This window comes from Equus przewalskii, chromosome 10 (assembly GCF_037783145.1).
Source record: "Equus przewalskii isolate Varuska chromosome 10, EquPr2, whole genome shotgun sequence".
In the NCBI taxonomy this organism is placed as follows: domain Eukaryota; kingdom Metazoa; phylum Chordata; class Mammalia; order Perissodactyla; family Equidae; genus Equus; species Equus przewalskii.
The window spans coordinates 48020333-48048314 of record NC_091840.1 but is presented as its reverse complement, the minus strand read 5'-3'; the positions used below and the strand labels follow the sequence as shown (position 1 = coordinate 48048314).

At 54.1% G+C, this 27982-nt stretch overlaps 1 protein-coding gene across 2 annotated transcripts; it reads right to left on the bottom strand.

Annotated features, from left to right (window-relative positions):
* On the bottom strand, nucleotides 1–24138 carry SLC13A5 (solute carrier family 13 member 5). Of its 2 annotated transcripts, none has more exons than XM_008519360.2 (12): nucleotides 23935–24138; nucleotides 20355–20483; nucleotides 19938–20074; nucleotides 18443–18630; nucleotides 17250–17418; nucleotides 15962–16084; nucleotides 10805–11020; nucleotides 9857–9957; nucleotides 8855–8973; nucleotides 6715–6876; nucleotides 3972–4109; nucleotides 1–2834 (listed from the first exon to the last, which is right to left on the bottom strand). In XM_008519360.2, the coding sequence occupies exons 1-12, from the start codon at nucleotides 24034–24036 to the stop codon at nucleotides 2703–2705; spliced, it is 1716 nt and encodes a 571-aa protein (XP_008517582.1). In that variant the 5' UTR covers nucleotides 24037–24138; the 3' UTR covers nucleotides 1–2702. The 2 variants fall into 2 exon arrangements, with proteins under 2 accessions (XP_008517582.1, XP_008517583.1); XM_008519361.2 differs by having other exon boundaries at nucleotides 18455–18630; nucleotides 23935–24133.
* Nucleotides 24139–27982: the final 3844 nt, after the last annotated feature.

Here is a 27982-nt window from a genome sequence, read left to right as displayed (position 1 = left end):
TGGGGCTTTGAGGAAGCTTTTGTTTTCTTAATAAAAAGGAAAGATGCGGTAGGCACTGTCATGCCCCCACCCAGCACCTCTTTCTTCCCGCCTTCAATGCAGATATGTATATAGCATGAGGGTCAAGCATGACAGTAAAGGCATGATACCCCAAGGATGGCAGGGTGGACGATAGAGCCCAAGTCCTTGGTGGCTTGAGTGAGCTGCTGGACCAATGCCAACAACCATCTCCTCTCAGACTTCTTAAGTAGACATTAAATGCCTTATGGTTTAAGCTGCTGTCAGCTGGATTTTTCTCTTGCTTGCAGCCAAAAGCAATCCCGATGGGCATTGGCCATAAATGTTAGTGCAACTCCAGCCAACTTCCAGAGAGGTTGTTTAGAAACAGCCAGTGGTCAGCCTCCTCAGCGGTGGGGTCTGCTCTCCTGAAGCCCCCACGCAGCTTTCTTGTCAGCCCTCAACCAGATGGAGTCTAGTAGAGTCCTCCTTCCACCCCGCCACATCCTCCCCCAGCAGCCTGGCCAGTCCTGCTCATCCTTCAGTGCCCACTTTGGATGACCTTCACTGACTACCAGGTATGCATCTGATTGACCACACTGATCAATCATTTATTTGTCAGTCATCCTTATGGTGGCCTGCTCTGGGTCGGTCACAGAGCTGGCACTGGACTCAGCAGGCAGTGCAAGTCCTCAGGGGCGTCTGCTCAGCCTGAGGGGACAGACACGTCCACAGCAGCGGTGTGGAGAGCACGACAGAGGGGTGAGCCAGTTCTATGCTGGGGGAGGGAGCAGGTAGCCTTTTTCATACCGCTCTCTCCAACCAAATGCTTTGCTGCTTCAGGCAAAGACCAGCCATGTCTGCCCCAATGTGTCCTGAACCCATCTCAGAGGCAGCTGCACAAAGGGGCTCTCATTCAATGAGCTTCCCTGAGCAGGCAGGCCCTTTGTGGGCGGGGCGGGGGGGGGGGCGGAGTCTTGCTCCTGGCCACTCACCTTTCCCTACAGGCCGTGTAAGGCCAAGGCCCTGAGTGGCTAGAGAAAGGAGCAGTGGACATGGAGCGGAAGACCTGGATTGGAACCCTAACTGCCACTAACTTGATGTGTAACTTTGGACACGTCACTTGGCCTCTGTGAGCTTCGGTACTCTTGAAAGAGGAACAAGGATAATGACACCTGCCTCTCTCACAGGGCTGCTGCAAAGATGGATGAGGTAACTAGCGGACGCCCCAGGCATGGCATGGGGAGGCCTGGCACAGAGGGTGGGCACCTGCCCCACCCCGACCCATGGCAGAAAGCTAGAGACGGTCAGCACTGCGCACCTTTCCATGGGAGACAGTCGGAGTGGCCAGGAGTCATCCCACCCAAGGAAGTAGATACATGCTTGGTCCTTGAGGGGGTGTCCTTGGGTTCTCGTACTTTCTCCTGCCCAGAAAAATGCCATCAATGGACCTCGTATATCTGCCACTGCCTCTCTTCCAGGGCAGCACAAGAGAGAAGGAAAAGGAGGTTGGGGCAAGAGGGTGGGTATCTCATTTCTCTCACAGGGGTGTTGAGGGTCCCATGGCCACACTGGGGTCTGCCCAACAACTTCAGGGAGATTCCCTCCCGGGCAGGGGCTGTCGGCTCAGTCGCCACAGCATGGCTGTGAAGGCCAACAGCAAAGGGGAGGCTTCCCCAAGAAGCTCAAACTCTGGCGTGACTGACAAACTCTGAAGGCACCCTGCTTTTGGCTGTAAACAGCTGTGTCCACTCTGAGCCTCCAGGTGAGGAAGGACCTAGATAGCCAACTGTGGCCCCAAAGGAGCCATCACTGCTGCCTGTACCTGGAGTGTGATCCCAGCTGTGGGGTGGCAGGAAAAGTATCTCTCGGGAGAGCCACACTGAGCTGCCTGGGAGAACAGGGGATGCTGGAGGGCCCCAGCCGGTGGATCCCAGCAAATACTGGACCAGACAACAAAGGGCCCGAGGAGGTGAAGGCGGTTCCTGGAGAGCTGGGAATGGGATCCAAATGGTCACTTAAAAAGGAGCGAGGCAAGGAGGAGAGCAGGTTCACCCATGGTGCACTGTGGGTGGTGTCATCTGGAAGTTACTTCAAGTTCCTCATCCTTCGGGGGTGGCACCATCCTCCTGGTGGTTCCAGGAGGCTCTGATTCCCACTCTTGCTCTGGCAGTAGGAAGCTACCCATGACCAGACTTTCTGTCCCTGGGCTGGGTTGCCCCTTCTGAGTGACAGGAGCGAAGCAAGGCGGCCCATGGTAAGCTGGAAGAGGCGCAGGCTCTGGAAGATCGTTTTCTCCCCTCCAAGATGGGGATCTGATTCCCACTTAGATAACCCTGGGACTAAGAAAGTGGACACCAGAGCCCAACATGGGGCCCCCTGGAGACTGAGTAGGGGCAGGAGCCTGCATCCTGGGCCCTCTGCAGCCTGCCTGTCCCTGAGATGATGACTGGGCCCTGGGAAAGATGGATGCCAGCAGCCTCTTGGGAGGCCCCTTCACTTCTGAGCCTGCCCTCCGGCTGCCTATCCCCAGCTATGAGCCCTGGCCTAGAGGAAGAGGTGGCCTGTTGGCTGGGTATCAGTGGGGTATGGGCATCATTGGGTTACTTTGGGGTATGAACCCCAGAGCTCTTTTGCAAGGTGAGCCGGAAGGTTCAGGAGTCCTCAGGAGGGCAGGAGCTGTGTCGGTGGTCTTGCAGCTCTTCCTAAGTCTCAATATGCGTCACATTAGCCCAGTCAGGGAAATGATCCAAGTCAAATATGACTCGTCCCCACGTGTTGACCGCCAAAAACACACAGAAGACGCCAATTATGTTCATCATTAGTCCTGTTTTCACCTGGAAAAAAACAGGGTGAGAGTCAGCACGTGCAGGTCTGGCAGGCTGTCAGAACAAAGGTGAATGGGACACTGGGAACTAGTGTTCTTGGAGAAGGGGACAAAGGCTGGTTTGCTGGGCCTCCCGTCCCTGGGCCATGCTCTGTGCGCACCCGACCCACAGACAAAGCAACCTCCTGTCCAGTAAGCTTCATCAGTGTTCAAGGCATCCCTGGGAAACAGGCAGAGCAGGGGGGTTCTCTGTGCCCACTTGAGCATCTGAAAAGCCGGGCCTCAGGGAGGCGAGGCGAGGCGCGGCAAGAGCCCCAGGCCGCTCAGGGAGTTATTGGGGGAGCCCGGGTCTGAATCGAGGTGCGGTGCTCACCCATGCACCTTCACCGTCCCGAGAACCTCCTCTGGCTCCTTCTGATGCTTGCCCCGCATTCTCTCCGCGTGCTCGTTAACCATCGCTTTCAAACCCTGCTGTAGATTTGTTGCTGCAGATTGGAATCGAGTTTGCAGCCCGTGGTTTCTGGGCGCCACCCTCTTTGTGAAAATGCTCCATGGAGTCCCAGAGATACTCAGCGGAGGCTTTGAGATAATGAAGCCCTGATTGGGCTGAGGTTGGGCCCTTCATTTCTGGCCTGCCCCACTTGCACACTTGCCCTCCTTCTCCCGTCAGAGGTGATAAAGCCACAGAGGCATGAAGAGTACTTCCTTGGCTGCCTTTGTTTCCAAGGCGTCATCTGCCCCCAGGCAGTGGTCTCTTTGCCCCTCCCTGCTCTATGTCTACAGACATACAAACCTCTCTGGCTGTCACTAGCATTTCCCCCATCTCAGTCATGTCGACCCCCTGCTCCTCCCCCTTCTGAGGGCTCAGCAAGGGCTCCCCTGGGGCTGCTCTGGCACCTCCAGGTGGGAGATTTTATAAGCCACCTCTTAGCTTTGGGAGATAGAACAGTCTGTGAAATTTGAGATCATTTCAAAAAAGAAGAAAAACTGCACACGAATGCAAATCGTGAGTATAGGTGTGACGTTCAGTAGTATTCCCAAGCGATATGACATCATGCATCATCACATATGAGGTCATTAATAAATAGGGCATCCTTCGTGACAAAAGCATCATAGCTGATAGGAGTAAATAAAAGGGCTGCGTTACCATGTCAGAAACCTTGAGGTGTCCGTAGGCAAACACGATGGCGTTAGGTGGGGTGGCCACAGGCAACATGAAGGCAAAGGACGAACTCAGGGTGCAAGGGAGCATGACGTACAGCGGATTGAGGCCAATGGAACGTGACTGGGGAAAAACACAGCACTGCCATGTCACAGACAGAAAACAAAGCTCCGGGGAGGGACCACCATTCTCAAACGCACTCCCCTAATGCACTGCGTCGTTCCCACCTCTGTGCTTTGTTCCACTGGGTCCGCTACCCTAGCCACGTCTCTGGATGGTAACTCTGCTGGACCCTGAAGGCTGAACTCAGAGCCACCTCCCCAGGAGGCCTTTCTGAACCTCCTCAATTCACTCAATAGATGATATTTCTTGGGTGCCTACTATGTTCCAGAGACTGTGCACTTAGACTGCACTGAATCTTGCGGTGTTCCTGTAGCCCACATGTGCACATCTGTTTGTCCTGCCATGCACCGAGACAGCCTAGAGGGCAGGGACAATGTCTTCTCACTCATGTTTGCACCTATGTATGCATGCATTTTTATACACATTTGGGATCGTTTTGCATATGGAATTAGGTATCCATCTTTTTTTACTCCGCAGCTTTAAATTCAGCCACATCTAACAGCGCCTAGCACAGAGTAGATAGACACTCATTAAATTCCATTTGTTGAATGAATGAATTATATAATTCATAATATCTGTCAATATGTATCAAAATTAATAATTTATCCTGCAAATTTACATGCACGTGAGGGGAGACACATATGCAGAGATGTTCATTGCAACATTATAACAGTAAAACACACAGGAAACAGACTCAGTTGTAGGATGGTTAAACAAAATATGTATATACAAACAATGGAATAGTTTGCAGCTGTAAAGAATTGGGTGAGTTTTATGTGCTAACGTGGAAAGATCTCAAAGATGTATGGTTAGCTAAAAAAAAAAAAAATTAAGATGCAGAGACAGGACCATAGAATGATACCATTTGTTTAAAAAGTGTGTGTGTGTGTGTAATACATCCAGAAAGATACCTAAGAAATTAGTGACAGAAGCTGTCTCTGGGAAAGAGAGTGGAGGGTTAGGGACTGTATACTCTTTGGTATTATTAGACACTTTTTGGCCATGTATATGTATTACATTTTCAACTTTAAAAAATTATACATGTTCCCATTTTATTAAATACCCTTCAAAACTGTGATTTTTTTAAAAAAAATGTCTTGATAGTATTACATTGTATGAATACATAACTAATTTCACCAATACCCTACTATTATGGGAATGTTTTTATAATAAATAATTCTGTGATGTGCATCTTTATAAGATATGCTTGGAGGCGTCTCTGATGATTTCCCTAAGACAGAGTCCCAGACATGGAATTGCCAAGTCAAGGGTGTGAGCAGGTTTCAAGTTAGGCTTCCCGTGCGTAAACAGGGCTTGAAGAGGCTGCACAGTTACACTCCCTCTGGGAGTGACTGAGGGTCCCAGGCAGGGTTTCCTGGTTCCCTTACTTGTCCTGGCCCTGGGGACACATGGTGTGTGCACCCCACGTCCCTCTGCGACCCAGCTGGGAGGTCACCTCTTTTCCCTTTCCTGAAGGATGGTGCTGAGGCAGGAGTGTGAGGGGCCTTGGAGGTAGCTGTGGGGAATCTTACTTGGGGCTTCTGGTTCTAGAAAAGCTTGTTTTCAAAGGGCCTGGCCACCCCCTCAGCTGAAGACCTCCATTTGTCTGGCTTGGGGCTGGAGGTGACAAAGCCAGGACTTGGCTAGAAGAGGGAAGGCTTCACCACCACACTCCCAGCATCCAAAGATGCTCCTCGGCCTCTGTCTGGGTAGCCTGCTTAGAGGAGCGGGGGATGGGGCCACCTTGCTATTTCCAGCACTTTCATCTTCTCTTGGAATGGAAGGAGAAAACCACTTGAGTTTGCTTTTTATACATGCGGACGCCCCGGCAGCCGAATGGAAATTTACCAACTTCAAGCCTGTGTTGAGGCCTTTGTATGTCTGTCTCCCAACTCCAGAATGATAGCCACGGCCTCTCCCAGGCTCGTTTTGCAGTCTAAAGAGGATTCTCATAGCCTTCCTCTTACTTGACCCTCAGCACAAGTGTAGGAGGAAAGAACTTAAGTGACATGTTCGAGGATCCCACAACTTGAACTCGGGTCTTCTGACTCCAAGCCAAGGGCTCTTTCTGTACCACCTTGAGGTCAGTACTGCCATGTGATGAGTGACAGAAGGAAATGCAAGGAGAGATCACATCTGATTTTCCTATAAGTTCTGCTTTCTTCTCCATCCCAACTCAAAACTATGCTTGCCCACAGAACGAAACTCTTCAGCCTGGCACTCAGCAGCCCCCTCCACCATCACCCACCACCTTTCTGGGCTCAGCTCCCACTGATCCCTAATCCCTGGGCTCGCCAGGTGAAGCTTCTGGGAATCTTCAGTAATGCACCCCGTTTCCTCTACTTGGGCTACTCCATCTTCCCAGGTCGTCCTCTCCCCTCCCGCCACTCCCAAACCCCAGTTCCCCCATGATCTCTTCCTGGTGGGTCCCAGCCAGCGACGTCCCCCTGCTCTGCAGTCCTCCCACACACCTGTGCTACATCTTCAGACCCTCTCTCATTCCCCTGTGGCATTGCCCACTCCTCCTGGGGCAAGTCCTGTCAGGGGTTGACAGCTTCCTATGAATCCATGGCTAAGGGTTGTCCCCCTAAGCAGGGTTACTTACCATGGAGGCAAAGATGGGCAGGAACAGGGTGGTGGTGGCCACGTTGCTTGTGCACTCAGTGCACACAGCAATGAGGAAGGACAAGATCAAGGTGATGGCTGCTGGGGGCACAGCTTGCAAGGGCTCCATCTGCTTCCCCATCCATTCGGACAGCCCCGAGGCCTGGGAAGCAGCGGGAGGGCAGTTACTGCAGGGCTACTGGTGACAGTTCCTCCAGGGCCAGGAGGGACCGTCATCTTTCTCCAAGGAGTCAGCCCAGCCTCCACCTCTCATTCGCTCTCTGCATACGCTCCATAGGTGATCTCATCCATGCCCACGATTTCAGTCTCCATCCGCACTCTGCTATCTCCTAAATCTGTGTTTCTGGCCTAGCTGGTCTACTATCCGGATTTCCACCCAGATGTCCTGTGAGCATGTCAGACTCAACACGCCCCACCCTGAACTCATCCTCGCTAGCCCAGAGTCTGCTCCCCAGCTTGGTGAATGGACTCGCCATCCACCCGCTGTCCAATCTGGAAGGCTGGGAGTCATCCTGGGGTTCTCTGTCCCCTTTTTCCTTGTGCCCAATCAGTGACCAAGTCACCCAGATCATTTCATGTCCATTATCTCCTCTCCGTCTCCCACAGTTCTGGAAGCTCAGGAGAGTGATTTCAGCCAGAAATCGGGAATTTATATTTGGGGCTTTGGGCTGAGAAGAGATCGTCCAGGGAGAGAATGAAAAGTGAACAGAGACGAGGCCAAGGACAGAGTTTTGCGGAACAGTCATATTTAAGGGAGAGCAGAGGATAGGTCATCAGAGGAGGCAAAGCAGGAACAGTCAGAGCTAGAAGGGCACCAGGAGAGAATGGTGTCTTGGGGTTCAAAGGAGGAGGGAGTTTCAAGGAGAGAAAGTTCCATGGCGTCCAGTGTTATGAGACTGAATTAGATGAAAGCTATGGAGCGTCTACTGGGTCTCCCCCAACTTCTGCCCTGCCCAGCCCTCCACTCCAGACATGAGAATGATTTTTCCCAAGTGTAGATTTGACCAAATCGTTCTCTGGCCTTAATCTTTCAGTGGCTGCCCACCGCCTTCAGAATAAAATCCACACTCCCTCTCTTGACCCTCAGTGAAGTGGCTTCTGCAAACCTCACCAGCCTCATCTTCTACTGTTCCTCAGCTAGACACCACTCACTTATTCCTATACTCACTTGTCACTTCTTCCTGAAATACTCGTCCGGATACATCCCCCTCTCTGGGCTGGGAAGTGCTCAAGAACAGGGCCCATATATCAGTCTCCTCTGTAATTCCCCTACCTGACCTAACACAGACATAATAGGAATGTTTGATGAATGGATGAATGAATGAGAGGTGAATAGATGGATGGATGACTGAATGGAGAAGTGACTGGACAAATGGATTTGTTCATTGAAACAATATTTGTGTACTCACTATGCACCAGGCTCTGTCCTAGATACTGAGGAAACAGCAATACAAGATAGACCAAGTCTATCTATTACATTCTATTCCTGGGTGGGTAGATGGATGGATGGATGGATGGGTGGATGGACAGACGTATGGACAGATGGATGAGTGGATGAATGAAAGATAGCGGCACCAAGCTGACTTATCCCTCCCTCTGGTTCATTACTTTCCTATCAGGTAAGGGGGGTTAAGAAAGTTACATTTTTGGGTGTTTCATCTCAAAATCTGTTCCTCTCCTTCTATGCTGCTACATACTTAGCTAGAGGAAAATTTTTAAATGGCAACCATATCAACAAAGAGTTCAACAAGTGGAAGACCCAGAGGTAATAGTGAAAATATTCCCAAGGACTTGAAAGAAAGATCTCCCTAGAATAAATCAAACCAAAGATCATTATTACCAAACCCCAAAGGAGACCTCACAGCATCCTCTCCCTCTCTTGGCTAACCAGGGTCACTTATTCACTGGTTTCTGCAATCAAAGAGCACTTTCTCTACTCCGGGCACTATTTGTGGTGCAGGGTTCCTGGACGACAAGACAGTCCCTGTCCTGGATATATGCACTTAGGAGGAGGAGACAGACACAGGACCACTCAGGCACAGCCCGGGGGCGGGGCTGGAGGGACACAGCAGTCCTTGGTGTAAGGAGGGGCCCTGGCAGCCCACAGCTGGAGAGGTTACCTCGCATCCCTTCGCCAGAGCAAATCCACCGCCCAGGAGCAGCACGATGCCCCACGGGACTTTCTCCTGGGCCACCTTCCAGTTCAGCAGGGCAGGCGGATAGAAGGGAGCTTTCCTTTCTGAGAAGAAACAACAAAACACACATACACAACCCAGAGCAGCATTAGAAAACAAAAGAGATCAAATCAAGGGGAATAAAAGCCTGTAAGGCCAACGAGGACCATCTCATGTCTGTAAAGTAGCTAAAATTTACAATAATTCCTGCACCCATTGCTGGTGAAGATAGGGTAAGCTCTTACACACGCCCAGTAGCAGTGTAAACTGGTGCAATCTTTGCGGAAAGCAATTTGCAATACATTTGAAGAGCCATGAAGACATATGTACTCTTTTACCCCAGTAACATCACTCCTAGAAACTTATCCTAAAGAAGAAACACCCTCAAAGAAAAAGCTGTATACGTGAAAACAGTAATTTGTAATAATGAAAAATTCAAAACAGCCAGAATATTCCATAAGAGGAGAAGTTACAGCCCTTCGATGCAAAATAATGCCGTTATTAAGAGAAAATAAATTTGAAGACTGTGGTAATAGCAGGAAATGTTTATAGCGTGATCCCAGGAAAAAACATGAAAACAAAAACAATGAAGAAACAGGATTCAAATTGTGTGTGTTTTGATTATAGTCATATAATATATACGCACATTAACAAAGACTGGGAAGAAGAGAGAAACCCAAAAAATGCTGATGGCATTATGGGAAATTTGAAACATTGTGCTGTTCCTGTCATAATATAAATAAGATTTCAAATATTTAAAAAGAAAAAGAGAAGCGATCTTGCACTAAATGATACCCCGGGAAGGCTGACAAACACCCTCTGCCCAGACGTGACCCAGCCAGTCCTCTTCCATAGGGTGCGACATTCTCCCTCTTGGGCCAGGGAATCCCATGGAGACCCCATGAGGCCCCAACCCTGATGAATGGGGGACCAGGACAGGAGACTTACCTTCCTCAGTCTGGCTGCAGAAGTTGAACTTGGGCTTCTGCGAAGGCACAATGAACAGCAAGATGGCCACAAAGATGGCCACGGTGGCGTCGGAGGCATACCTAGGTGGGGAAGAGCACACAGGGTTCGCCCAGCTCAGCTGCAGTGGCAGTCATTCAACAGAGCTGCTCTGTGACTGCTCCTACAAGAAGAAACAGGCTCAGCTGTGTATGAAAAGTGGGACCCCAAAGGCCAAGATCAGGAGTCAGGTGGTAGACTGAATCCTGGCTGGAAACCAAGACACCCACATTCCTGGCTCTGCCACCAACTTTGGGTGACCCAGAGCAGCTCGCTTCCCTCTCAGCCTGTGTGGCTCTATGGGTAAACTTCATGACCTCTTCTTGACCAGATTCTCTAGAGTTCTGGGCTCACCAGGGTGACCGCAAGGACTTTGGTGCTGACCCAGGCAGACTTCAATAGGAATAAGCAGTACCAGGCAGCTGGCTCCCGACCTGCATCTTCTGTCTTTTCTAGGATATGCGTGTTTCTCAACCTTTCTTCCATGCTGACCACAGAACATCTTAGCCAGGAAAAAAACTACATATACCCTCTTTTGCCAAGTCTCTGTCTAAAGAAACTTCTGGACCCCAGGATGTGTGTCTTTAGAGGGATCTTGCCTGGATCTGAAGAAAGAGGAGAAAGGAAAGATGGAAAGACATTGGAAACCAGAACTCTGGGAGCCCCACTCCTAGCCCAACAAGTCTCCCTCCATCACAGCCCTGGCCGCCCTGCCTGGCCAAGTATTTTCTGTTCAGCCTGTTGGGGGAGGAAGGGACACAGGAACACATCTGCGGGCTTGTCATGAAGATTGGTGAGAAAAAAATGAGTCATGAAACCAAGAGAGCACTCCAGAACTCCACGGCAGAAAGGAGGAGTGCCACGGAGGATGCTGGGGAAGGAGCGACTTACTGTGTCTCGCCTTCCACCCAGGTGATGGACAGCCAGCCGGGCATGAAGCCAGGGTCCCGGGAGAACCACAGGCCGACCAGCAGGAGGAAGCAGAGCAGGACGTTGACCTCAGCGAAGGAGAAGGGCCCCAGCTTTCTGTACTCCTCCTGCAGCACCTCGTAGGCCGCCTTCTCATTGTTCCTCCTCTCCAGCCCACAGCCCCAGGACTTTTTAAAGCTAGAGGATGCGAAGAGGAGAGAACAGCGGGGCAGGTTGGTTGGTCAGGGGCTTGTCGGATGGAAGCCTGAATGTTGGGCAGCAGAACATGGTGGAAAGGCACACGGTGCCGCCTGTCACTTGTGGGAGCCTTGAGCAAGTCACTTCCCCACTCCCCATTTCTGTTATCTGCCTACCCTACCTCACAGGACAGAGTTGGGGACAGTCTCTGTTATGCGTGCCCAGCACATGCCCCAGAGTGCCCCCAGAACTGGAGGGTGCTCCTAGAGGAGGCCTGAGATGGCACAGGTGGGATGGCCAGTCTGGACAAGCTCTCAGGGACAGTCAAGGCAGGAAAAGAGGGGATGGCCAGGAGGGCAGGAGGCTGAGCAGAACAGGAGTAGGGAGGTGAGGACAGGAGAATAGGAGGCGGAAATAAGCAGAACTGAGGCTACCACTGGCAACAGGGACCTAATAGGTGCCCAGTCGCCTGGAGACCAGCTGCCCCCATCATCTGGGGGAAGGCCGTGAGAAGTTCTAGAACTAGATCGAGGTGGGCCAGGCTCCCTCACATGCTCCCCGTCTTCCTCCTCCTACCGCAGGCTGGAACTGCCTCTGATGGTGCCAGGATGCCAGCCCCCATCATCAGAGTAGCTCAAGAGGACACAAGGAGCAAGGACGGGTCCAAGTAGACGGCCAGGCAGGAGCAGGCTGGATGCTTGTGTTCCAGGGGGCTGGATGTGGAGGATTAGGGATCCAGGAGACTCTGGCTATGGCAGAAAGGAAGCCAGCCTGGGCCCTGCTCTCAGATGGGCTCCCTGGGGACCAGTGCCCTTTGGCCAACATGGCCTGCCCAGGGTGCCCTGCAGGACCCCCCAGGGGGGTGCTGGCATGAGGGGGCAGGAAGGAGGAGGGATTCTTGGAGGAGGTGTAGAGGGTCCCCCAGCTGTGAGGAGGGGCTAACTGGGGCCACTGGTGCACAGGACGCAGGCCCTGCAGGATTCTCTGAGGATCCCATTCACACATTCCAGCTCCTGTCAGCCTGAAGGTGGTGGGCAAGTCCAAGAGGACTGTCCCCAGGGAGCCCTTGCTTGTGGGAGTCCTTCCTGGGGCCCTAAGACAGACTTCTTAGGAGGGCAGGGACTTGTGGAAAAGGCACCGAGGTGCCAATTCCTGATGCCAGGGCTGCACGTGGACCGCCTTTGAGAGGGTGCGGGCCGTGCCGGTGGGGGGGGTCTGGCCTGGAGCACAGGACACGGGGACTTCAGGACACAGCTTCCCAGGGTGCTCAGTAGGAAAGGAAGTGGCGATGGGGTCTCCAGTCTACACAGCCTGCCAGGATCTCCATGCTGGACAAGGGACAAGGCTGTGTGTCCCGAGGGTCACCCGCCGGGGACAGCCTCCAGATCATCCAGTATGGCGATGACTCTGCAGGCATGGGAGGTCACCTCTCTGCTCTGGCTCCCTTGGTGTGCGAGAGTCTGCATTCTACCAAGCACCGATCTGCTGTCATTCTCGAGACTCGGGCTGGGCCAGAGGCTTCAGGTTTCCAGGATAAGTGACTTTGGTATTCCTAGCTGCTCAGCTCATGTCTGATGCTGGTGACACATCCTGACACCACAGTGGCTGCAGATTCAGGGGGCTGCCTCTTATATGCTGGTGTCCAATGCGAGCCCTGCACAGTGGTGCCACCAGCCTTCAGGACCCTCTTACACTAAGCAGTTTTGCTCTCATCTCTGAGTTAATCCTGCCTGGTGACCACTGGGTTGGCATAAGATGCAGGCAGATGGATCCAGTTTGCCTGTGGGAGCCCCAGGGGTGGGGTGGGCACACAGTGTCCTTCTGCAGCACGCTGATGAATATGCTGCAGAGCTGAGGAGAGGCAAAGGGACCTCAGCCCCGAGCGCCTCTGCCATGGCAAGGGTCCAGAAGACCCCTCATCCCTAATGCAGGGGAGTAGCCTGGTTAAGAAAGTTGGATATAAGCCAGCAGTAATACCCCGTTAGTCCTGGGTGGTCCTGGGGGGTCTGTGGCCCCCTTGGCTGGATGTGGCCTAGGAGGCTGCCCATAAACTCAGGAAGATCGTCCTTCTGGATTAGGCTAGAGGCAGCAACCTGGCATTGACTCCGCGACTGCCCGTTGAGGGACTCAAGCGAGGGCAACAGTAGACGCACTTCCCACAGCCAAGAGAGGTGCTCCCTTGCCTCAGGGGAGGAGGTCCAGGCGGTGTGGAGGGAGGGCCACCAGGTCCTGGTACGTGGAGGACATGGCTTGGACTGGAGGACACGCCCTGCTGTTCCTGTCATTCAAGCTGAGTGCAAAAAACTGTCCTGAGGCCGGCCCCATGGTGAGCGGTTAAGTTTGCGCACTCCACTTCTGTGGCTCAGGGTGCGCTAGTTTGGATACTGGGCATGGACCTAGCACCACTTATCAGGCCGTGCTGTGGCAGCATCCCACATAGAAGAACTAGAAAGACTTACAACTAGGGTATACAACTGTGTATTGAGGTTTTGGGGAGAAAAAAAAAAAAGGAAGATTGGCAACAGATGTTAGCTCAGAGCCAATCTTCCTCACAAAAAGATAAAAAATAAAATAAAAACCTGTCCAAACAAGGCTATCGGTGAGCTACCCCACGCCACCCACCACACTCCACATCTGGTTGGCAAGGGTGGCATTCTGGGAATGAACTAGAGTGGCATTCTGGGAACCCAAACACAGGCAGACTCCAGAGGTCTCCAGGTGCCCTGCCAGTCAAGAAGAGCTGATGGAGGCCACGCCAGGCTGCGTAAGCTGCAGCTCAGGTTCTTGGCTGTGAGTTCCCAGGGGCCTGGAGACCCACTGGAGGCTGGCGGTGCCCTTGTGGCCTTGGGGCCAGGCCATCCCCCCCTCTGCTTGCTCTGCCAGGGAACTCAGGAGGCCTCAGGGCTTCAGGGCAGCCCCCCGAGGCTGAGGGGAGGCCACAACTGGTGCCCCTGACGCCTGGCTGTACCTCGGCTTCAAGGCAGCCAAGGGCAGCAACCTCGGCCTCCTCAAGAGGGGAGTGCTATGGACTGAATTGCGTCCCCCCAAATTCATAGGTTGAGCCCTAGCTCCCAGAGTGGTGGTATTAGGAGGCGATGCCTGTGGGGGTGATCAGGTTTAGATGAGGTCATGTGGGTGGGGCCCCTTAGGGGGATTAGTGTCCTTATAAGAAGAGGAAAGCACAAGGGCTCTCCCCTCCACCCTCCAGTGAGAGGCCACAGTGAGAGGCTGCCTTCTGCGAGGCAGGAAGAGAGCCCTCACCAGGACCCAAATCTGCTGGGGCAGCGATCTTGGGCTTCCAGCCTCCAGAGTGCTGAGAAAGAAACGCCTGTGGTGCAAGCTGCCCAGTCTGTGGCATTTTGTGGTGGCGGCCCGCGCCAACTGAGACAGGGATGGAGGGTGGGGGGCACAGGCTCCAGAGCCAAAACGCCTGAGTTCACATCTCAGTCCCACGACTTCCAAGTCATACAACCTGCGTCGGTCAGTTAACCTCTCTGTGCCTCAGCTGCCTTGTCTGTAAACTGGGAGTAACAAGAGCACCCACCTCCCGGGTTGACGTGAAGATTAATACGTGTGGAGTGCGTGATAAACACTCAGTAAATACTGGTTATTATTATTACGACTGCCCCGCGAGGAGACCCAGACACCGAGCTGCGGCAGGCTGGGGCAGGTCTGAGGCCTGCTGGGTGGATGCGAGCGAGCAAGCAGGACTTTGGTCCTGGAGCAGGTGCGAGAAGCAGGGCAAAGAGGCGCAGTGGAACCCAAGCTGTGCAGCAGGCCCCCAGGGGAGCAGCTTCCCGTGGATGCGGGGCGGGCAATGAGAGGGATGCCCCCTACGACTGTTACGTCATTAGGACTGTTTGATTACGTCTGGAGATTTTTTAACAGCAGTTTTCAAAACAGTTTCTCCTTCGCAATAAAACTTACCAAAATGCCCATTTTCCCCGTCAACTCACAGGTTTTCAGGGGCCCCTTTGCCTCTCAGCTCTGAGATCTGCTTCCTATGGCCGCACAGGCCCCTGTTTCTCATTGGCTCCAGCTCCCTGTGAACTAAGGCACAGAGCACGTGCTCACAGCTAAGGACTTTCCAGCCCAGTGTGAGGGAGTCCCCTTTGCACCGTAGACAGATTTGTGCCTTTTAAAATAACAACAGCTCTTTTGAGGTGTTTGTCAGCCACGAATCATGGCTTCTGTCCAGAGTCCAGCTGCTGTCAAGGTTGACTCCGGGTGCACTTGCCATGTGCTGGGAACAGAAGGTGACTTCCCAGAACCGCACGCTGCTGGGAACGGTGTGGGCGTCCAGTAAAGGTCTGGGTCTGGATTGATTTGGCCCTTACCGGGCAGTCTGCTGTGACCTGGCCTGAGGCACACATGCAGCCAAGTGGAAGTTTGTCCAGCAGTGTCGAGGTGCACACGAGGACAAGCTTCTCCTTAGTTGCTTTGACCCACATTGATGGCACACCTGCCCTTCCTCCCGGGGCCGGGAGCTGGGTGGGGTACAGCAACAGAGAGGACTTACCACAGTCCCCAGAGGGGCTCAGGTCAGGGGGAGGGACGGCCCTGGAACATGACTGCAGGCACCGAGGGAGAGGGCTATGAAGTGTCCAGGAAAGCCTAGGGGTGCAAGCACGGAATCCCCCCAAGACGGAATGGGGGAGGGGAAAGTCAGGAGAGGTGTGGCTGAGGAAGCAGGGTTTCAACTGGCCTTGAAGGCTGAGGAGGTCGGAACGTAGGGAAGGAAAACAGAACAGCATGTGCAAAGGCACAGTGAACAGCCTGGGGAGGCCAGACAGGAGGGCAGCCTAGCAGGAGATGGGGCTGGAGAAATGGGGCCAGACAGGAAGAACTCTCTAGACTCGCCTACTCTATAGCCTGAGGCGTTTCTGCAGGGGCGTGGCATGATCAGACAGACTCTTTATTCCTGAAGCAGCTCAAACTTACTTGAATCTCATATAAATGAACTGGAGCCACAGCCAGGCAAGCAGCAGCATTATCAGCATGTTGGGGAAGGCGAATCCAAACCACGAGGCGAAGTTCACAATGTCTCCGCTGTCAGGAAACAGTCTGAAGGGAGAAACACCATCCACGTCTCTCCAGACACCGGGCTGTGCAGGGTGGGCCAGGCCCTGTGGGTAGAGGCTGCACAGCAGCTGGGCCCCCAGAGCGGGGCCAGTGGGGGCCTCATCCTCCTGAGGGCAAGCTAGCCAAGGCCATCACCCAGCATAACCCCCAACCAAGGGGGCGCCCCAGAACACAGCCACGAACAAGACAAGCCTGAGGAGTGACCAACTGACCCTCCTATGGGTCCAGACCTGCTGAGAACCTCATGGAAGTCACAGCCCTTCTCTCCAGAAAAATACTCATTTGTACACACAAAGTTTGGCCAACAGCTTCAGGGGCTCCGCGGGGGCCTCAGAACCCTCACCCGTGGGCGTCTACCAGGGAATGGCCTCCATAGGAAAGCAGCTCTCAAAAGCTTCCCAGGGTGGGACTGGAAGTCGTTTCCTGGGGGCTGGAGGAGGGTCACCTCCGCTCCAGGCGCCCATCCCGCCCCAGGCACTGCTCCCTTCAGCCCACGGTGTCACAGTGGACGCAGAGCTCTCCCGGCTCAGCCCAGACAGCCGCCTTCCCCAGAGGAACTCCAGGGAAACCCGTAAGGCTGTCATTACAGAAAACACTCGCAGGACCAAAACAGTCTGCTGGTGGGATCTCAAGTGTCTGCCCGGCCTGCTCCAGCCTGTCCTTCCCACCTCCCAGCTGCGCTCTCCACCCCTGCCCGGGGCTCTTGTCTGCAGGGGACGGACACCATTGTACTTCAGTCCCTTCCCTCTGTGCCCACCGCAATTGGTACTTCCTTCATTACTGCCTCTACTGGACCTGCCTGGAGCTCTCCGGGCGGCTGCTCCCCTCAGCCGATGGTGAGTACCCCAGGGCAGGGCCCAGGTCTCTCGCACTTCTGTGATCCCAGCCCCGACAGAACTGGGGCCCTCAAGGCCTGTGTCCCTTTGTGGCCAAGGCTGGAAAGTTCCAGAATCCCCCTGTGGTCCACCCCCTGAGGGGTCTTGAGCTGGTGCATGGTGCTGGGACACAGAGGCTGATGGGGGCACATCCTCCCAGCCCTACCAAGTCCCCAGCTCCAGGGCCCAGCTGAGGAGGAGGGAGAGTGGGTGGGCCCCTCCAACCCCAGGGCCCACATTCTTGTCCTCAGAAGGCATGGCCAGTGACTCACTCATGCATCTGGCCCAGGAGCACCACGTTGGGTCCCGTCCCAGTCAAGGTGGCGGTGCCTCCAATGCTGGCCGAGTAGCACACGCACAGGGTCATGGCCTTGCACATGCTCCTCCTGTCTTGGTCCTCCTGCTGCCCCATGCCCGGCCCTTCAAAAATCACTTGGCTCCCTGTGGAGGCACAGCGCTGTGAGCTGGTCCTGGAGGCATGCCCAGCTCCCGCTCCTCACCCAGCTGCTGACCTGAGGATTGGGACATGCCAGCTCTGCTGGCCCCTCCTCCCGTTTTCCTCAGCCTCCGGCCCAGAGTTGTAGTCTAGCCCCATCTGCCTCCCTGAGGTCCCTTCTCGAGTTCACTTCCCACCGCTTCCCCAAGGGTCCTCCATGCTCCATGCAAATTCAGCAACTGAAGACACACGGCCTTCTCTCCTGTCTCCTTCCTGTTGGTCAGGCTGTTCCCTCCATCTGCGGGTCCAGGTCTATCCCGGGTGTCCTCTCCTCTTCACAAACCCTCTCTCTTTCCTGAGCTCCCTCCGTGTCTGGCTTATGGCATCTGTGGCTTCCCCCAAGTCAGGTGAACTCTGCGAGGGCCTCTTTACCCTGCCCCACTAGGCTCCATCCGTCCGCAGCAAGAGTGTGTCTGCTTCATCTAAGTGGCCCCAGAACCCGGCCCAGGGTCTGGCTATCAGGCCATCAGCATGGGCCCTGAGCCCGTCTGTGCTGGGCCCTGGGGATGGAGCAGTGGACAAGGCAGAGAAGAAAACAGATGCTCGCCGGCTTCCCTGAGCTCAGCGCCTAGAGGGGAGGCACCTGTGGGGAAACCAACCCCAATGCCTGTGGGAGCAGAGGGTGCAGGGAGGTGACCTGCTCAGAGAAGGCCTTCCTGAGGATGGCTCGGAGTAGCACGAAGTGAGGGGTCCCAGTAATGCTCAGAAGACGCCCAAATGAATAAAGTGAACACATACTGATGGCCATGATTGGCAGGAACCAAGGGTGGGAACTTGCTATAAGCTCCACTAAAGGATCTAATGCAAGAATTACATTCCTAAAACTTATGTAAACAGCATTTTCTAAATATTTCTCTGTACGCCTGTTTGAAAGAGGGTTCCAGGAGGCAGGGAGACGGCCACAGCTTTTGGCAACAAGAGGGAAGGCTGCCGTTGTGGGCCCCCGCGGGGCCCTGGCCAGGGGCTCACCTGGCAGCTCACCAGCTTTGCCCTTGTCCGCCAGCTCCAGGGCCCCAAGGCTGGCCTCCGTGGCTGCGCTCGTGGCCTCCATCTGCTGCAGCATGGCCTCCACAATGGGCACCATCATGGCCGTGGTGGCCGTGTTGCTGATCCACATGGAGAGAAAGGCCGTGACGCCCATGAAGCCCAGCATCAACCTGCAGAGGAGGGCAGGAAGGAAAGCCAGAGAATCCCCCACCCCGCAGCCTCTAGGGAGCAATGGGTGCTAGGTCCCCCTGTAGGGATGGGGGTCAGGGCCAAGGTGCTGAGGCCAGTTCAAGACTAGGTAGTCCAGGAGCGGGTAGCAGTCCTAGTGCCTCTCTCCTCCCCTGCTTCCCATCCTCCAACCCCTCCTTCCTTCTTTTCTCCCTCCCACCTCCCTCCCACAAACATTACTGATGTCCCCTCTGCTGGCTACCAGGGCCACCAGGGACCTTAGGCCCCTTGTCTATCAGTGGAAGCATGAGCATTCAGATGGTGCCAACCCAGTGTGGAAAGTTGGCCCTAGTAATGACCTGGGGGAGGCGGTGCTGGAGCAGCCCTAAGTGCAGGGAGCCCCAACTTTCTACTTCTATCTAGAATATTCTCACCCACCCAAAACCCTGCTTCTCCTCTCATAAGTTCAGAAGGGCTGCACCTGGGCAGCCTTCAGGGGTAGGGCGAGCCAGGGAGGGGTCTGGGGAGGTGTGACCGCCCTCATGGCTGACCCTGCACCATGTCTCTCTGCACATGTACTTGGTACCCCTGCCACTCTGCAACGCACCGGATCAAACACACAGTATTCAGATCATACATTCCCTTCACTTACAAGACCCCTTCTTCTACCTGTGTCATCTCTGCCATCTGCCTAGAAAACTTTCCATGGTCCTTCAAGACCTGCCGGACAACATCCCTCCTCTGTGGCCTCCCTCCCAGCCCACACCAGGCGGGGCCGACCACACCCTCCTGGATCCCCCCTTCTACGCTCATCACTGGCTGGATTCAGAGGACCCATTTCCAGGGAAAAGCTCTGATTCTTCTGCATGGCTCCCATGCATCCTGGCCCAGGGAGGAACAGAAGGCGCTCAGGGAGGGCTGGCTGCATAGAACTCAGCTGCTCTCAGTCTCTGTGCCCCTCTGCAGTCCCCAAGGCCACTAATTTGTCTGAAGAAGGGATCTGGGGCCTGCACCAAATCAAGAGTCCAGCTGGTGTCCACGCAGGTTGACCTCATGGACCCATAAGAACAAAGACTGGGATTCAGACTAGGAGGAGGGTCAGAATTTGCATAAATGAGGCTGGTCTTAGAAAGCCCATGACTTCTACATGATGCTTCAGGGCATCAAGGGGACCTCAACATAAAGGTCACCCCTAGGGCAGGCAGTGCCACGGACAGCTGAAAGCAAAGCTCAGAGGAGGAGCCTGGCAGCAAGAAGGAGCGGAGAAGCATGTGTGAACTTCCTGGCAAGAAAGAGAAGGTGTAATTACTGTGCGGGCTTGGCCCCCACCCAGAGGAGTGTGCGCAGGGCGATCCTCTTGTGCAGGTTCCAGCGCTCCACGGCCACAGCCACGATGAGGCCGCCCAGGAACAGCATGTTGGTGTCCTTCATGTACTGGACACACACCTGGAGGGTGGCATGGAGGCCCTGTCAGGGCTGCCCGCTGGCCATACACTGCTTGGGCCCAGGGCCACCCACGTCCCCAGACAGGGGAGCAGACCAGGTGTTGACGTCAGGGAGCAGAGACTGGAGTGGGGATGGAGGGTCAAGGAGTATGTCTCCAGCCAGAGAGGATCCACAGGTGGGCTTATCTGGTCTCTGGGGGCCTAGGCAGCTCAGAGAGGGGCTTGGAGAATGAGCCAATGGGAGAAGCAGGAAGCTGCCAGGATCCCCTGGGTGGGCTCACCTCCTTGGAGTCCAGAATCTTGAGGAGTGGGAAAAGCAGGACAGGCATGAGGGAGGTAATAGCCAGAGGGATGACTTCCGTGCACCAGTAGATGGCCATGAGGATGATGACGTAGGCACACCTGACAAACTGAAGACACAGCCCTGAGCATTACTGACATTTTGAGTCGATGCTTGTTTGTTGTAGGAGGCCGTCCTGGGCATTGCAGGAGGTTTAGCAGCACCCTTGGCCTCCACCCCACTAGATGCCAGTGGCAGTCTCTCCAGTTGTGACAACAAAAAAATGTCTCCAGACTTTGCCAGATGTCCCTTGGTTGGGAAGGATGGGGAATCAATACTGGTTAAAGCCCCCAGGCTCAAGGCAGGACAGCAAGGTGGTTAGAAGACCCGGCTTTGACACAAGACAGACCTGGTCAATGTCCACCGTCTGCCTTTGTTGGCCTTCGGCAGTCACTAACTTCTCTGGGCCTTGGTGTCGAGGGGGAGAGGGGTCGGAATGAGGCCCTCCAGGGGTGGGTAATAAGAGGTGCATTGTAAAGAATTTCACAACAGTAACACTGTCTAAAAGTCTGTCTCCTTCTTCTTAGTGCCATGTCATAGCAATTCTCAACAATGGCATTGATAAAAGGGTTCTCCCGCTCCCAACCCTGGCCCCTCTCCCCGCTTGTTTCATATCCTCACCAATCCTAAGGTGAGGATTTAAGAGTGCCCATTCTTAACGGATGGCACGCAGAAAGTGCTCACTGATTTTTTATTACTTAATGTTAGCAACAGCAGGTGCCACGTGTAGTCAATTTGCACGGCACAGTTCCTGGAGGTGCCAAACGTAACCAACAGAATAGACCCAGGCTAGCTGCCCTCCACTCCCATGCCGCAATCAGGAGGCCCAGGAGATGCCCCATCCCTGACTAAGACCAGTCAGCAAACCTGACCCTCCCCCTAGAACGCTCTGCCGTGAGAGTGGAGAGAGCAGAACGGGATGGGGATGTTAAAGAAGTCTGAGGAGGTGGTAACCCGGCAGAATGAGCTGGATTCTCCCTGCAGAGAGGAGCCCGGTGCCCTGATGCGTTCAGAGCACTTCCTGCAGCTGAGCAGGCAGCCAAAGGAACCCTTGCAGCGAAGATAAAAGTGGACAATGGGATTTAAAAGTCGGCACCCAGTGTGCCTAGCACATAGTGGGGCTCAATAAACATATGTTAAATGCACAACCGAATAAACCATGACTCATTATTTATCTAATTATTGACAAGTAAGGGTGCCCATGAGATGCTGCTTAATGAAAAAATGTAGGTAAGAGAATTTGCTGTGTGTGGGTGTGTGTGTGTGTGTGTGTGGGTGTGTGGAGAGACACAGAAAGACAGAAAAACAAGAGATTGATTGATTTCTGGAAAGATGGTCATCAAAATATTAAGTTACGGGACTTCAGAGTATTGTCATTTTTACTTTACAGACTTTAAAAGTAAGAATTTTTTACGATTTTAATAAAATAAATAACACAATGAATGTATTGTTTATTTTATTAAGAAGCTTTAAAAAAAAAAAGAGCCACAGAAATGGCAGAAAAAGTGGAGCAGAGATGAAGGCAGGACTGAAGCAAGGTGGAGGAGAGGAATAAAGGCAGAAAGCCTGCAGGAGAGGACCAGCCCAGCAGAGGGTGGCGTGCCAGGAAGTCACCACTCCGCTTGAACCCTGCGGGCCAGGCTGCCAAGGTCTTGCTGGCTTCCCGGCCACTCTGCCCCATGCCAGGTACCTCTAGGTTTCCGGGCACAATGGTGTGGCCATGGGGGGCGGGGGACAGGGAGTTCTTCATTTGTGACCAAAACAGAGGCACAAAGGGAGAAAACAAGACAGGGGTCCAGGCTCCCAGTCACCTGCCCCACTGGGTGGGAAACCCCATGAAGGAAGCCTCTAGAACCATTTTCACTCGTGTCTCCTCTTCCCCCACCTGGTCCTCACTCCTAGGGCAGGTTAATGACATGCATGCAAACCCCAAGTTGAGGGGGGTGCTGGCTCAGGGCCACCTGTCGTGTGTGCGTGTGTGTGTGCGTGGCAGGAGTGGGGTCTCCATCACACTCTACCGGAGCAGGAAGTTCAGCTCAGCTGCTATAATTATTCCAGGGAACATCACTCCTCGCCAGCAGAACTAAAATCACAGCTCTCCTGCCTGACTCCCTCCCACAGACGATAACAGCCCCAAATCTCCTTCTACAGAGGAAATATGGCTGTGCACAGTTGGCGTGGCAACCATAGAGCCACCACAGCTGGATCTACTGTCCATGGCCTACCCAGGGCCAGTGCTCACCCAATGGCTCCCACCCCATCCTAGGAACCACCATAATTCCTCTTGGCACCCAAGGCCGTAGAGTATCAGAACCAAACCACCTTGCCCCATTGTACAGACGAGAACACCAAGGCCCAGAGAACACAGGGGCTTGGCTAAAGTCACAGGATGAGTGAATGGTGGAAGTTCGGCTTCCGCCAAAGCAGATTGGCTTCCTGATATCCCAGGACAACTCCACTCCACCAGGACTGCACCCAGAGCATCCCCTAAAAAGCTCCTCTGTTTCCCAAACCTGCCTGGGGCGGTGGGGGGAACCGGAGGTTTCCTGTCTGGGCTGAGAGTGAAAGGGCTGAAAGAGGGAATGAGGAAGGAGCAGCCAGCAGCCACAAAGGCCTTCAAAGGGCTCGGGCCTCTGCCAAACAGGCTTTGCACAGCCCAGCACAGCCCGGCCAGGGCTCCGGGCACCGCCCCCACTCGGCGGCCAAGGCCATTCATTCTCTGCCTCCCTCCCAGGAGCGCTAGGAGGCCAGGGCATGGGACACGGCTTCCCCACCACTCTGGGCCGTGCCACCCACGGTGTGAGCTCTGGGAACATGTCCCGCCTCCTGCCACAGCCACAGCAGGCAGCGAGCAAAGCAGGCCAACCCCCACCTGCCTTTCAGCTGGGAGCAGGATTTTGACTCCGCTGTGGGGCTTCTCAGGTTTCAGAGCTGGAAAGAAATATGGATGATAGATAGGGAAACTGAGGCTCGAAGAAGGGCCAGAAAGTAGCAAAGACAGCCCTCAGGATCCACTTAGGTGAGGCTCTTTTCCTGTAAGTCCCTGATTTGGGAAGCCACCTACAGCTTGGAAGTCCCCATTGGCCAAGGGAAGACACAGGAGAGAGAAGGAAGGAAGGACAGGAGCGCAGGCTCCTTATTGGCACGAGTGGCATTTGGGGCGCGGCAGAGGTGGGGAGGGGGGCAAGCGGTTATGCAGTCTGGGGAGAACCTGAGCCCAGGCTGAGTCTTGGATGGGCTGTGTGACCAAGATCTGTGCTAACTTCCAGGTTTCTGTGCTTGCCGGCACGGTTCTTGCTCCCTGGGGTCTGTGAACCTCAAGATCGGTGCGCCCCGGGGTCTCCGTGCTCCTCGGGATTCTTTGCAGGGCACCTTCCCTCCGGCACCCGGAGCTCCCGAGTGTGCCTGCCCCAGGAGAGCTGTGCCCGCCCTGGAATCCAGCTCAGTGCTCCCGGGGTTCGGTCCCCACTGCTGAGCACGGGGCGCTCAGGTCCGCGGGGCTGCCCCGAGACGCAACTGACCTTGGCGGGCATCAAAACGATGAGTGGCAGCAGCAGGAGCGGGGTGAAGAACAAGACCAGGAAGGACTTGAACTTGGAGACATAGCTCAGCGCCGAGGCCATCGCGCGGGAGCAAGACTGGCGGGAGAGGCGAGTGAGGGGCAGCCAGAGACTCCGCGGGCTTAAGAAGGGGCCGCAGTCCCCGGGGATGGGGGAAGCGGCGGCAACTCCGCCCCCCACGGTGGGGCCTCCCCGCGGCCCCTGGGCGGGGCCACCCCGCGGGGTCTGTGGGGCGCGCCGGCCCCCAACGCTGCCACCCGGCGGCGGCGGGAGGCGCCTGCGGACTCCTGCGCTTCGGACCGGCCCTCCAGGAGCGGCCGGGACCCTGGCACCTCATGACTCTCCAAGTCTTTCCTGCGCTGCCTGAACAGGGGCGCGCCCCGGGGCTGCCAAGCGGCGTGCGACCGGTCATTCATTCTGCCAGCTGTGGCGGGCGACCCCCAGTCCGCATCCACGCCTGCCCCTTCCTGGGCTCTGGGGGTCCCAGATGAAAGTCTCCACCGGCCTCTGGGTCTCTCAGCTCTCTCTCCCCAATCTCTGCACGCTTTTCACCTCATTACTCCCGCCCCTCCCGCCCTGTCCCGGAGGGGGCTCTCGTGGAAGCGATGATCGCATCCCGCGCCCTCCGTACGTCTGGGCTCCCCTTCCCCGTCAGCCTGGCTTCCCAGCTGCCGTCCGCACTGCTCTGAGCTCAGGACCCCTTCCCCTCGCGTGCCCCCTCCTATCTAGCTCATCCCGGGCGCTCTCCGGCGAGCAGAGGAGGCGAGGCCGCTGTCCTCTGCGGTCTGAGAGCCTTTCGCCCTCCAGCGGACACCACGCAGCCCGCGACGCCCGGCCGGCCGGCAATGCGTGCGCGGTTTGAGGGGGCGGGCTGCGCCCCAGCGGCTGCCGCTGCCCGCCTGACCCAGGCAGCTATTACCATTCTGCAGAGGGAAACGGGGGCCCAGAGAGGAAGGGACTTAATCAGTGCTACACGAAGAGGGTTGCACATTCATTCGGCCGCCCGCCTGCAAACAGGTTCTGAGCACCCATTCTGTGCTAAGCACTGTGCTGAACGCTGGAAATAGAAGGATGCAGACTCCATCACCTCTATCCATCACTTCCTTCTCTCCTCCCTTCTCCTCCTCCGCCTGCCCGTCTTCTCATTCTGCAGCTTTCCTTTGGGGAGTCTTACCCCTGCCTGTGGGTTAAGCCGGCTCCTTGGTGATTACTACCCTCTGTCTTCAGCCCAGGCCTGGTGCCCGAGGCCCAGATCTCCATATTTCCAACTCACATCCTAAGTCAAATTCATTGGTTTCTTCCTGTGACCTCTACTAAGGACACACATCCCCGCAGACCTCCTGAGCCTCCCTGTCCTCTGTGTGGTTCTCATTCACCTAACCTGGTTTCCCTACCACCCCACCCCTATTTAGCACGATTTTTACCTATATATTACTGGTGTGATTTTGGGAGGGGGGCGACATTTGGCCCTGAGCTAGCATCTGTGACAATCTCCCTCGTTTTGCTTGAGGAAGATTGTCGCTGAGCTAACATGTGTGCCAGTCTCCCTCTATTTTGTGTGTGGGATGCCACCACAGCATGGCTTAGGGAGTGGTGCTAGGTCAGTGCCCAGGATCCAGGCCTGTGAACCTCTGGCGGCCAAAACAGAGCAGACGAACTTAACTACTACCCCACAGCCATACGGCTGGCCCCTACTGATGTGATTTTTACTTAACGTCTTTTATTCATCACCGTCTGTCCGGCCAGCACCTTTTACAGTGCCTGATCCAGTGTGTGCACTCAAAACTTTTTCCTCTGGGATGTGTGAATGAACGCAAGCAAACCGCTTCAGTCCAGTAATATGACTGCTTGTATAACATGGTGTATATGTGGTCCACCATGGGCTCCAGAGCCACGCTACCTGGTTTCATATCCTGCCTCTGTCTCCTCCTGACTGTATGGCTTAGACAAGTTGCCCTCTCTGAGCTTATTCTTTCATAAATGGAGATAATAACACTAACTGCTTGCGAAAGGTTGCTCTGAAGATTATATGAGGTAGAGGACAGAGAGTGCTTCGCGCAATTCTTTGGCATATAGCAAGCAATCAGTAAATATTTGCTCCAAGTACATGCCAAATACTCTGCGTGGCAGGAGCAAGGGAGGAAGTCTTCCCAGAGGAGGTGGCATTTGAGCCAAGATTTCAAGGCTAAGTAAAAATTTGCCAGGGGCTGACCTGGTGGCATGGTGGTGACGTTCACAAGGTCTACTTCAGCTGCCTGGGGTTCGTGGGTTCCAATCTGGGTGAGGACATACACACCACTCATCAGGCCATGCTGGGGAGGCATCCCACTTACAAAATAGAGGAAGATTGGTACAGATGTTAGCTCAGGGACAATCTTCCTCAAGCAAAAAAAAAAAAAATGAGGAAGATTGGCAACAGATGTTAGCTCAGGGCCAATCTTCCTCATCAAAAAAAATTGTCAGGGAGAAGTAGAGGCTAGTCAAAATCACCAGTGAATGAGAAAGTATTAAAATTGTTGAGAAAAATCCCAAGATAATTCAGGAATACTTCAGACTAAAGAGCAACAACAAGAGCTTAATAAATGGACGGATTATACCAACTTCGTGGGTAGGAAGACTAAGCACTAAGATAGGCATTCCTCTCCAATTAGGCTATACATTCAATTCAAGTCCAATTAAAATCTCAACAAGATTTTTATTTGACAAGATAAGTCTAAAATTCAGACTTTTGCAAGGAGTCAAGCATAGTCCACACTTCTAGAGAAGTGGGGGGGAAATTGCCTCTCAGAATTCAAGGCTTACAAAGTTACAGTAACTGATGTAAGCATTAACTCTGGGCGTGAGGATCGAAAAATAGGTCACCAGAATAGAATATAGAGCCTAGAAATAGACCTGGCTTATATGGAAACTTGATATACATGTGCTAAATTTTGTGGAATCACACACACACACAAATTGTGCAGTTTTAAAATCGTCAAATCCAGATAAGGTGTGTAGTCAAGCTGGTAGCATTGTCCCGATGTTCATCTCTTGCTTTAATAATCCACTTTGGCTCTGCGGAATGCTCTTATGGGGGCAATCTGGAGAATGGGCTATGGGAACGCTGTACTGTTTTTGCAACTCCTTATGAGTCAAACTATTTCAAAATAAAATGTGATTTTTATCATTTGAGTCTATTTGCACGTACTTGGGCATAGTAGGTAATATTTCTACGGACAGGGCTGGACGATGGCTGGTCGCAAGAGTGGGCCTCACGTGTTTCTGAGCTTTAACTTGGGAACACTGCTTTATTTGTAAACAAGCTTTGGTTGCTAAAAAGTCAGGGCCCCGTTTGCTCAGGGTATTGGATGTTGCCATTAAAAGAGGGTGTTGGTCAGCTCTCCCTAGGCTGGGCTTGCAACTACAAATATTTACTCCAGTGTGGCGGGGCAGCTGGGAGTCTGTGGTCTTGCAGCCCTGCTCCTGGCCGTGGGCAGCTCCATCCTCTTCTCACTCTGGCTGTGGGTCCTCTTCACATGCTCTCATTCCAAGACCCAGGCCGAGGAAGCAGACAACCTCGGGGACACGCTGCTTTTGTGATGGAGAGCAGGAGCCAGAGGGCCGGTGGGACCTTGCAGCACCTCTCAAAACTCTGCTCAGTACAGCATACCCCACATCGCTCACCTTCAGCTACCCAGAGCAAGTCCCACGGCCAAGTTCAATGTCAACGGGGTGGGGAAATGCTCTCTGTCTACCGGGAAGGATGGCAAAGGTGGGGAGGAAATTAATCATTGTGAACAAATCATGTGACCTGCCACACCTGATAAATACTATTAAGTCCAGGGAATTACACTTGTCTTTTAAAAGTCATCTGTGTGGAAACAGGATCAACTTATACGAGTTATAGGAGCTCAGTTACATGAGTTACATGAATTCGGAAGTGAGGTGGCTGTTACAAAGAAGCAAATTAACATAGCTATCAAACTGGAAAACGAAATCCGATGCTGTCTGACAGAAAGCAAGTCAGCTT

Coding starts and splice junctions, on each gene's coding strand:
- SLC13A5 (XM_008519360.2), bottom strand. CDS start 24,036: ATGGCCTCGGCGCTGAGCTATGTCTCCAAGTTCAAGTCCTTCCTGGTC. Junction 20,484..23,934: donor TCGTTTTGATGCCCGCCAAG/GTCAGTTGCGTC, acceptor CTGTGTCTTCAG/TTTGTCAGGTGTGCCTACGT. Junction 9,958..10,804: donor TGGGTGGAAGGCGAGACACA/GTAAGTCGCTCC, acceptor TTCCCCACCTAG/GTATGCCTCCGACGCCACCG.